Below are 11,985 nucleotides of genomic sequence, written 5' to 3' on the forward strand. Positions count from 1 at the left end.
GTAGTACTGTAGTGAGACTGAGTACTGTATCATCCCATCGTACATCTGCTAATGCTCAGGTACTGAGGGCTGTGGCACCTGTGTGATGTGATTGTTGTACTGTAGTGAGACTGGGTACTGTATCATCCCATCATACAGCTGCTAATGCTCAGTTACTGAGGGCTGTGGCACCTGTGTGATGTGATTGTGATACTGTAGTGAGACTGGCTACTGTATCATCCCATCGTACAGTTGCTAATGCTCAGGTACTGAGGGCTGTGGCACCTGTGTGATGTGATTGTGGTACTGTAGTGAGACTGGGTACTGTATCATCCCATCGTACAGCTGCTAATGCTCAGTTACTGAGGGCTGTAGCACCTTTGTGATGTGATTGTGGTACTGTAGTGAGACTGGCTACTGTATCATCCCATCGTACAGCTGCTAATGCTCAGTTACTGAGGGCTGTGGCACCTGTGTGATGTGACTGTGGTACTGTAGTGAGACTGGGTACTGTATTATCCCATCGTACAGCTGCTAATGCTCAGTTACTGAGGTCTGTGGCACCTGTGTGATGTGATTGTGGTAATGTAGTGAGACTGGGTACTATATTATCCCATCGTACAGCTGCTAATGCTCAGTTACTGAGGTCTGTGGCACCTGTGTGATGTGATTGTGATACTGTAGTGAGACTGGCTACTGTATCATCCCATCGTACAGCTGCTAATGCTCAGGTACTGTAGTCTGTGGCACCTGTGTGATGTGATTGTGGTACTGTAGTGAGACTGGCTACTGTATTATCCCATCGTACAGCTGCTAATGCTCAGTTACTGAGGTCTGTGGCACCTGTGTGATGTGATTGTGGTACTGTAGTGAGACTGGGTACTGTATCATCCCATCATACAGCTGCTAATGCTCAGTTACTGAGGGCTGTGGCACCTGTGTGATGTGATTGTGGTACTGTAGTGAGACTGGCTACAATATCATCCCATCGTACAGCTGCTAATGCTCAGTTACTGAGGGCTGTGGCACCTGTGTGATGTGATTGTGGTACTGTAGTGAGACTGGCTACTGTATCATCCCATCGTACAGTTGCTATTGCTCAGTTACTGAGGTCTGTGGCACCTGTGTGATGTGATTGTGGTACTGTAGTAAGACTGGGTACTGTATCATCCCATCGTACAGCTGCTAATGCTCAGTTACTGACGTCTGTGGCACCTGTGTGATGTGATTGTGGTACTGTAGTGAGACTGGCTACTGTATCATCCCATAGTACAGCTGGTAATGCTCAGGTACTGTAGTCTGTGGCACCTGTGTGATGTGATTGTGGTACTGTAGTGAGACTGGCTACTGTATCATCCCATCGTACAGCTGGTAATGCTCAGGTACTGTAGTCTGTGGCACCTGTGTGATGTGATTGTGGTACTGTAGTGAGACTGGGTACTGTATCATCCCATAGTACAGCTTTTAATGCTCAGGTACTGTAGTCTGTGGCACCTGTGTGATGTGATTGTGGTACTGTAGTGAGACTGGGTACTGTATCATCGCATCGTACAGCTGCTAATGCTCAGGTACTGTGAATACTCCTATCAGGGCTCCTATAATAACAGGGGAATTAAAGGGACAGTTATTTTACCTTGTTACAAAGAGATATTCATGTACTGAAAAATAATCATTTGTTCTTATTAGGGTTGCACCGATACTAGTATCCGTATCAGTGCCGATACCAAGTATTTGCATGAGTACTTGTACTCATGCAAATGCACCGATACTTAAACCAATACCTCCACTTCCTACCCATACGCTATCTTGTGGAGTTTTTTCAAACTGCAAGTTCCCATTTAATTTTAAGCTGTAGTGGAGACTCAACTAAAAATGGTTCACTTCTGTTCAGCCAATACAAATTGCTGTTGTATTGTATTATTGTAAGAGAGATCACTGTACCTCGTTCAGACAAACCCCTGAAGTACTGGGCAGTTAATAAACTGAGATTTCCAGCTCCGGCTAAAATGGCAAAATTTTTTATTTCTGCCCCATGCAGTAGTGCTGAAAGTGAAAGATTGTTCAGCTTAACATCAAACGACATTACTGATAGCAGAAACAGACTTATAGCTGAACATACAGAGATGCTTCTGTTCCTTAAAAATAACTTGCCACTAACTTTTGAAAATTATTATAATTGCTAGATTGCCTGTTTTACTGCTAGTTCTTATCTTGCACAATTATGCTTATATAATTGCAGGAAGAGTGTTCATAGGAAAAATTAAGTTAATTCCTATGAACACACATCTTACAATAATAGAACTAGATTTAGATTACATTTGATATATAAGCTTTACCAATGCTCTGTTCACATTTTCAACTCAATAGACTTTAATGGTTATGGAGTTGGACATGCAATGAGAGCATTGGTAAAGCTTACCAGTCAAATATAAGCTAGCCCATAGTGTTCCCCATGTTTAAACAGTGCACTGGTATATTTTTTACTGTATTGCACTTTTGGTTGGTTGTGATACTACATTTGTTATTTATTGTTGTTATTATGAATATATTTTAATGTAATATTTTTATTTATAAACGTGTTCTGTGAAATTTCTTTGAGTTTTTACAACTTTGTGACAACATGCAAATAAAACTGTTTTATTATTTCATAATGTCTTTTGAGTTACAGTTCTTTATAATTATAAAGAACCTATCTTAACTCATTAGTCGGTATTGTGCTTGGGAAACTGTCACATGACTTTAAAAAGTATCGGTAATTGGTATCGGCGAGTATTTAAAAAAAAGTATCGGTACTTGTACTCAGTCTTAAAAAAATGGTATCGGTGCAACCCTACTTCTTATGTTTGTGGACCAGCTTTACACAGACATTTGCTTCCAAAACCTAAATAAACTGCTTTATGTGCACATTCTCCATATGAACAAATGCATTTAATAAACAGTGCTCTTTCATATGTGTGATATACATGTTATTTAGTTTAGTGCTATGTGACTGCAGCTAGAAGAACCTACACAATATACAGGCACAAGGATTTAGCATCTGTTATTTGTAAGGCTGTTGTTTCTTCCTATAATGTTCACATCATTATGTGTATTCTTAATTTGTTTTATAGGCTCTACAAGACCCCCAATAGAGATCAGCCGCTGGTATAGTTAGAAAGGCTGAAGGAACCTTCTGACTGGGCCAAGACAATGGAGCCTAATGCTAATATGGACTCACATGGGTTAGGTGAGTAAATCATTAGTATATTATGCTGGTATTAAAAATAATAAATATTACATTTTGAAAGTAGTTTAAAGAAGGTTTGTTTTTTTGTACATTTTTTACCAAACTGAAACTTAAAAAGAAAAATTCAAAGAAATTACATTGCAGTCAAATAACTATTAAATCAAATGACTTTACTTATTTTTTTTACCAGTAATTGACCCATAGGGGTAGATTTACTAGAGGTTGAGCTGACTTGATTTGCTGTAGCGAATCATGTCCGCTCTACCTCGCTAAATGCCGACAGGATACACTGTCGGCATTTAACATTGCACAAGCATTTCTTGTGAAATGCTTGTGCAATGCCGCCTCCTGCACATTCAGGGCCAATCGGCCCCTAGCAAGGGCTGTCAATCATCTAGATCGTATCAGATCGGGATAATTTCATTGCGCCACCTAAAAGGTGGCGGGTAAGTTAAGGAGCAGCGGTCTTATGACCACAGCTTTTTAATTTCCATTTCTGGTGGACCAGAAACGATGGGGTGTCGCTGCAGAATCCGCTGCTTGTTAAATTGACACCATAATGTTTAATGTAGAAATAAAGTGTAGTTTTGTTCTCATTAAATTCCATCATTTACAAATAAAAAGCATTTTAAAAAAAACGATAAATAAAATATTTAACATTGTAATTGAGTAAAAATTCTTTAAGTAGATGAGTTATAATACATATTGACACCATGAAAATTGTATTTATAGTATCTCTTTTTATTAAATTTTATTTATAGATAATAGCACAAATACAATACATCAATTAATACCAGAAAACCCAAATACGCTGAGAGCTAGCGGTGATCACGTGACGCTGGATTTGTCCCAGCAGACAATTCAAGATAATAATCAACTGATGGAAATTGGGCAACGCACAAACTCCTCAGCGAACAAAGACTTGAAACATGAAGAAATAGATCACCTTTTGCACCAAACAATTCCCAAAGAGGAGAAACCTTCCGAATTTACTGAGAGTTCAAAAAGTTTTATAAAAAAGGAAACTTCTAAATCAGAGCAGTTGACTGAAGCACAGGAAAAGCCTTTTAAATGCACCGCATGTGACAAAACGTTTGCACGTAAGTTTTGTCTCCAACAACACCAAAAGCTTCATACAGGGGAGAATCTTTATATCTGCAAAGAGTGCGGAAAAGTTTTTGTACAAAAATCTAAACTGATATGTCATGAAAGGATCCACACAGGGGAGAGACCGTACAAATGCAAACAGTGCGGGAAAGGTTTTCCTGAAAAACGTACTCTTGTGATTCATGGAAGAACCCACACAGGTGAGAAACCGTACGCATGCTCAGTGTGTGGCAAACGGTTTAAGCAGAAGCCAGCCCTTGTAAGCCACCAACGAGTTCACGGTGAAGAGACGCCTTTCATGTGTACGGAGTGTGGGGAAGGTTTTCCAGTAAAGAGTCTTCTGAAATCTCATTTACGGACTCACAGAGTGGAACGACCATTTACTTGTACAGAGTGTGGGAAATGTTTTCAACAAAAGTGTCATCTCAATTATCACATGCGGATTCACACAGGAGAAAATTTATCCACTTGTAGAGAATGTGGGAAAAGTTTTATACAACGAATTAGTCTCATTATTCATGAGAGGACTCACACGGGAGAAAGACCTTTTACATGTACCGAGTGTGGGAAAAGTTATACACGGAAGTGTAATCTTGAAACTCACAAGTGTATTCGCCCAGGGGAGAAACTATATGTTTGTATAGAATGTGGGAAAAGCTTTACACAAAAGAGTAATTTCATTTATCATCAAAAGTCTCATAGAAGGGAGAAAACTTCCTCATGTACAGAGTAAAGAATCTTCTCAATTTGTATTTGTGTTTAATGATGGAGAGAAACCGTACAGAAGAGTAAAGCGTAAGATTAGTTTAAAGCATTATAGGGGTCTCCTAACCCTGCAAATGATTCCTACTGAGCCTATTTAAGTCATTGACTGGGCATAATGTGGAAAATATTTAAATAAAATATCCATCTGCTAAACCACCATTAGATCTACAGGGAGAGTAATTTTATATTCACAGAGTATGGTAAAAGCTATAGACAAGAGTCAGATCTTTACATTATTGTAATATCCCACTTGTGAATGTTTTCTGCTCTTCATGTCCTAGTTACTCACAAACCTGGCACTGCCCAAATGCTGAACCCTCTTGTCACACCATCTAGATGACTTACCTGCTAATCATTATTGCTAAGACTCCACCCCTGAATGATGCGCCTCTATCTGAACCACTAGTCTCCGCCCCCAATACGCCTGGTCATACCTGTTACACACTGTCATGAGTTATAATAGGTCGTGCTTTACGGTGTGCATTATTTAAACATTTAGATGTATAGGGAACTAGTTTTACATATCACTGATATATTCATACTGGAGAATCATGGGAGATGTTTTACAGATAAAAACTCTGGTCTAGAGTGACTGACACACAAGAAGTCTGTTGTGTGCGCAGCATTTGCCTAATGCTTTTCCCATAACAGAACATTTATCAAGTGTTAGTTACATAGAATCACCTAGGTTGAGATGTGATGGTTTAGTACATGACGCAATAGCAAATCGTACACAGACACGGTAGTAATCTGGTCTAACTTAGTTTATTTTATGCAAAAGATGAAACATATAGTGGGCGAATTCAACGAAATGAAAGTTTCACTAATTAAACTTGCTGAGAAAAAACATCTGATTTGCATCTTGAATTGATATTTACATTAGTAATGAGAATGTGAAGATCTATAATTAAATTGAAGGGACAGTCTACTTGATCTTTTTTTATTTACTTTTTTTAGGCACAATGTTAAAAATGTTATTTATCGATGACAGCGTTTAGCAACAATACACATTTATATATGAGGAGAGGGCATAGGTGCAGCATAAACATACAAAGAAATAGAGAAGAATTGAAATAGAAATACAGATTTTGATGGTAGATGACCTCACAACTTATTTGGTCTGACCATATTACTAGCCAAGACCATTATAAGGCTCATTTCCATTGAAGCTACCAAAGTTTACGACAGCTAAAAGTAAATAAGATAAATCCCCACTTTTCCATTTTTGCGAAAAAATCAATTTAAGCGACCACTTCCTCTATTGGGTTTTGACTTCTTCCATTTCTTAACTAACTAATCTTAAGTGTAGCAAATACCTAAATAGCCAGCTTCTTTCTAGCTTTGGATATCCCGCCACCCATGATATTGAAAAGACCTATATCAGGAGCCGTTGTAACAGCAATTCCAATGCTATTACAAATATCAAATGTCTTCTGCCATATTGAGATATTAGGGCAGCTCCACCATATATGGATATCTGACCCTACTTCACCACATTTCCTCCAGCATTCGGGAGATTGTGTGGGGAATATCTTATACAACCTCAAGGGTGTGAGATGCCAATGTAAAATAATTTTAAAGTATAATTCTAAAGAATGGCGCAATGTAATATTTTCTTAATGAGAATGAAGGTCGTATGTCATTTCTTATCTATAATATCCGTTGCAAGATTTCTCTCCCAAGTTCCAAGCTGCTACGATCTACCTCCCACATAAGCCATCAAAATTCCATAATGGACCGTCAGGGGTCCTCTGCTCTGAGGTTTAGAAAATCCACAAGATTGCATAAAACTATATAGTCTATGGCATTCAAATTTAATTCAGGAAGGTTGTTGCTAAATACTTAAACAGAGCTGTTCTTGTGTTAAGAATTGTTGCTGGTTTTATAAATTAGACTGTTGCTGATACCCACGTGTCCCAGTGGATTATATGAGAGTTAGATAACCCCATAATAGTCCCTTTAATGAATGTATAGACGACGGGTGTAGTGCTACCTGAGAGTAGTGACATAGGGATTTCAAAAACTGTTTTGTAAGATCACTACATTACAAATCCTTAGTCTGCTACTGATAATCTGGGATCCAAGAAACATCAAGCAAGTCAAAACCAAGTGGGAGAAAAGCCCGTTCTATCCTTTTCCAGCCCAGAGTTTCTCAAACGGAGCTCCAAGCAGTGATATGGGTAAGACGAGCCACCTCATAGTACACTGTGATATTGGTAGAGAAAGTCCTCCTTGCGTATATCTTTTATAGTATGCCAATGGTACACGGACGATTACAACTAATGTGGTGGGTGGAACTTGGTTTCCATGACCAATTACATTTAAGGCTCATACCCCTTCTTTTGTTTACCTTTGCACGTGTTGTTCCGAACTGCCACTCCCCTATGACACGGACCTTATGTGCATCGGACCTGACGTCATGGGGGCGGACTTAATGGATTAGTAAGGTATTTAAAGAGTTTATTTTTTCAAATCTGTTTTATAAAAAATTGGGCATTGATAAAGGCTTGTTCCCCCCCTCATCCGAGGTTGCCGAGGTTCCAGTTATTGTATGGGAACTTGGGGGGTGTTTTAAGTGGTCTATCTTTTGCTCTATTGCCTTTCTGTCACTAGTAACTCTTATCCTTTTTTGGGGAACACTTTTTTAACCTGTTTATATACAGGGTATTAATGTTTAGTCCCTCGTGCTAACAAACATTTAATTTAATTAATAAAAGTTATATTTTATTATACAGGAGCTGTGCACTAACCATTTCTCCTTTTTTCGTTTTGATTCATAGTTTATGGAAGTGGGTTGAACCTTACTTTTATAAAATCCAATTAAGTACACTTGGAGTATAGTGCCCGTGTATGTATATGTGTGTGTATGTGTATATATATATATATATATATATATATATATATATATATATATATATATATATATATATATACACACACACACACACACACACAAAAGATATATATCTTTCTCTTGTTAAGTGTATTCAGTCCACGGGTCATCCATTACTTATGGGATATATTCCCTTCCCAACAGGAAGTTGCAAGAGGATCACCCAAGCAGAGCTGCTATATAGCTCCTCCCCTCACATGTCATATCCAGTCATTCTCTTGCAACTCTCAACATAGTAGGAAGGCGTGAGAGGAGTGTGGAGTTTTTATACTTAATTATTTCTTTAATCAAAAGTTTGTTATTTTAAATGGCACCGGAGTGTGCTGTTTTTCTCTCAGGCAGTATTTAGAAGAAGAATCTGCCTGCGTTTTCTATGATCTTAGCAGAAGTAACTAAGATCCACTGGCTGTTCTCGCACATTCTGAGGAGTGGGGTAACTTCAGAAAAGGGAATAGCATGCGTGATCCCCTGCAAACGAGGTATGTGCAGTAAAATATTTTTCTAAGGAATGGAATTGACTAAGAAAATACTGCTGATACCGATGTAATGCAAGTACAGCCTTAAATGCAGTAGTAGCGACTGGTATCAGGCTGATGAGTGTATGTGCAGTAAAGTAATTTTCTAAGGAATGGAATTTGACTAAGAAAATGCTGTTAATACTGAAGTAATGTATGAGCCTTAACTGCAGTAGAAGCGACTGGTAGCAGGCTTATTAATAACACTACATAACCTTTAAAATGGATGTTAAAACGTTTACTGGCATGTTAATCGTTTTTGTGAGGTACTTTGGTGATGAAACTTATTGGGGCATGATTTTTTCCACATGGCTAACGTATATTTCTGCATAGAAACAGTTAACTGAGGTTTCCCACTGTTGTAATATGAGTGGGAGGGGCCTATTTTAGCGCTTTTTTGCGCAGTAAAAATTCAGTCACAGTCTTCCTGCTTCTTCCTCCATGATCCAGGACGTCTCTAGAGAACTCAGGGGTCTTCAAAATTCATTTTGAGGGAGGTAATCAGTCACAGCAGACCTGTGACAGTGTGTTTGACTGTGATAAAAACGTTAATTGTTAAATTGATTATCCGTTTTGGGTATTAAGGGGTTAATCATCCATTTGCTGGTGGGTGCAATCCTTTGCTAACTTAATACATTTACTGTGAAAATTTGGTTGCTATAACTGATTTGGTTCATTGTTATTTCAACTGTGACAGTTTTTTTGTGCTTCTTAAAGGCGCAGTAGCGTTTTTTATATTGCTTGTAAATTTATTTGAAAGTATTTTCCAAGCTTGCTAGTCTCATTGCTAGTCTGTTTAAACATGTCTGACACAGATGAATCTGTTTGTTCACTATGTTTGAAGGCCAATGTGGAGCCCCATAGAAATATGTGTACTAAATGCATTGATGTCACTTTAAATAAAAGTCAGTCTTTACCTGTAAAGAAATTATCACCAGACAACGAGGGGGAAGTTATGCCGACTAACTCTCCTCACGTGTCAGTACCTTCGCCTCCTGCTCAGGAGGCGTGTGATATTGTGGCGCCAAGTACATCAGAGAGGCCCATACAAATCACTTTGCAAGACATGGCTACTGTTATGACAGAAGTATTATCTAAATTGCCAGAATTAAGAGGCAAGCGCGATAGCTCTGGATTAAGGACAGAGCGCGCTGATGATGTGAGAGCCATGTCCGATACTGCGTCACAATTTGCAGAACATGAGGACGGAGAGCTTCATTCTGTGGGTGACGGATCTGATCCAGGGAGACCGGATTCAGAGATTTCTAATTTTAAATTTAAGCTTGAGAACCTCCGTGTATTGCTAGGGGAGGTATTAGCGGCTCTGAATGATTGTAACACGGTTGCAATTCCAGAGAAATTATGTAGGCTGGATAGATACTATGCGGTGCCGGTGTGTACTGAAGTTTTTCCTATACCTAAAAGGCTTACAGAGATTATTAGCAAGGAGTGGGATAGACCCGGTGTGCCCTTTTCCCCTCCTCCTATATTTAGGAAAATGTTTCCAATAGACGCCACCACACGAGACTTATGGCAGACGGTCCCTAAGGTGGAGGGAGCAGTTTCTACTTTAGCTAAGCGTACCACTATCCCGGTGGAGGATAGTTGTGCTTTTTCGGATCCAATGGATAAAAAATTAGAAGGTTACCTTAAGAAAATGTTTGTTCAACAAGGTTTTATCTTACAGCCCCTTGCATGCATTGCGCCTGTCACTGCTGCTGCGGCATTCTGGTTTGAGTCTCTGGAAGAGGCCATTCGCACAGCTCCATTGGATGAGATTATGGACAAGCTTAAAGCACTTAAGCTAGCTAACGCATTTGTTTCTGATGCCGTCGTACATTTAACCAAACTAACGGCTAAGAACTCCGGATTCGCCATCCAGGTGCGCAGAGTGCTATGGCTTAAATCCTGGTCAGCTGACGTGACTTCTAAATCTAAATTGCTTAATATTCCTTTCAAAGGGCAGACCTTATTCGGGCCCGGCTTGAAAGAAATTATTGCTGACATTACTGGAGGTAAGGGTCATACTCTTCCTCAGGACAGGGTCAAATCAAAGGCCAAACAGTCTAATTTTCGTGCCTTTCGTAACTTCAAGGCAGGAGCAGCATCAACTTCCTCCGCTCCAAAACAGGAAGGAACTGTTGCTCGTTACAGACAGGGCTGGAAAGCTAACCAGTCCTGGAACAAGGGCAAGCAGGCCAGAAAACCTACTTCTGCCCCTAAGACAGCATGAAGAGAGGGCCCCCTATCCGGAAACGGATCTAGTGGGGGGCAGACTTTCTCTCTTCGCCCAGGCTTGGGCAAGAGATGTCCAGGATCCCTGGGCGTTGGAGATCATATCTCAGGGATATCTTCTGGACTTCAAAGCTTCTCCTCCACAGGGGAGATTTCATCTTTCAAGGTTATCAGCAGACCAAATAAAGAAAGAGGCGTTTCTACGCTGTGTACAAGACCTCTTACTAATGGGGGTGATCCACCCAGTTCCGCGGACGGAACAAGGGCAAGGATTTTACTCAAATCTGTTTGTGGTTCCCAAGAAAGAGGGAACCTTCAGACCAATCTTGGACCTAAAAATCTTAAACAAATTCCTAAGGGTTCCATCATTCAAAATGGAAACTATTCGAACCATCCTACCCATGATCCAAGAGGGTCAGTATATGACCACAGTGGACTTAAAGGATGCCTACCTTCACATACCGATTCACAAAGATCATTATCGGTACCTAAGATTTGCCTTTCTAGACAGGCATTACCAATTTGTAGCTCTTCCCTTCGGGTTAGCTACGGCCCCGAGAATTTTTACAAAGGTTCTGGGCTCACTTCTGGCGGTGCTAAGACTGCGAGGCATAGCGGTGGCTCCGTACCTAGACGACATTCTGATACAAGCGTCAAGTTTTCAAATTGCCAAGTCTCATACAGAGATAGTTCTGGCATTTCTGAGGTTGCATGGGTGGAAGGTGAACATGGAAAAGAGTTCTCTATTACCACTCACAAGGGTTCCCTTCCTATGGACTCTTATAGATTCTGTAGAGATGAAAATTTACCTGACGGAGTCCAGGTTATCAAAACTTCTAAATGCTTGCCGTGCCCTTCATTCCATTCCACACCCGTCAGTAGCTCAGTGCATGGAAGTAATCGGCTTAATGGTAGCGGCAATGGACATAGTACCATTTGCGCGCCTGCATCTCAGACCGCTGCAATTATGCATGCTAAGTCAATGGAATGGGGATTACTCAGATTTGTCCCCTCTACTAAATCTGGATCAAGAGACCAGAGATTCTCTTCTCTGGTGGCTTTCTCGAGTCCATCTGTCCAGGGGTATGACCTTTCGCAGGCCGGATTGGACGATTGTAACAACAGATGCCAGCCTTCTAGGTTGGGGCGCAGTCTGGAACTCCCTGAAGGCTCAGGGATTGTGGACTCAGGAGGAGAAACTCCTCCCAATAAATATTCTGGAATTAAGAGCAATATTCAATGCTCTTCTAGCTTGGCCTCAGTTA

At 40.1% G+C, this 11,985-nt stretch overlaps 1 protein-coding gene across 1 annotated transcript; it reads left to right on the plus strand.

Annotated features, from left to right (window-relative positions):
* The first annotated feature begins 3,087 nt into the window (after positions 1-3,087).
* Positions 3,088-6,003, plus strand: LOC128659183 (gastrula zinc finger protein XlCGF8.2DB-like). Its single transcript, XM_053712867.1, has 2 exons — positions 3,088-3,205; positions 3,967-6,003. The coding sequence occupies exons 1-2, from the start codon at positions 3,169-3,171 to the stop codon at positions 5,043-5,045; spliced, it is 1,116 nt and encodes a 371-aa protein (XP_053568842.1). The 5' UTR covers positions 3,088-3,168; the 3' UTR covers positions 5,046-6,003.
* Positions 6,004-11,985: the final 5,982 nt, after the last annotated feature.

This window comes from Bombina bombina, chromosome 5, assembly GCF_027579735.1.
Source record: "Bombina bombina isolate aBomBom1 chromosome 5, aBomBom1.pri, whole genome shotgun sequence".
NCBI lineage: Eukaryota > Metazoa > Chordata > Amphibia > Anura > Bombinatoridae > Bombina > Bombina bombina.

Excerpts from the sequence above, each read along its gene's own strand:
- LOC128659183 (XM_053712867.1), top strand. The coding sequence starts at position 3,169 with ATGGAGCCTAATGCTAATATGGACTCACATGGGTTAG. Across the intron at positions 3,206-3,966 it reads TATGGACTCACATGGGTTAG|ATAATAGCACAAATACAATA; the intron begins GTGAGTAAATCA and ends TTTTATTTATAG.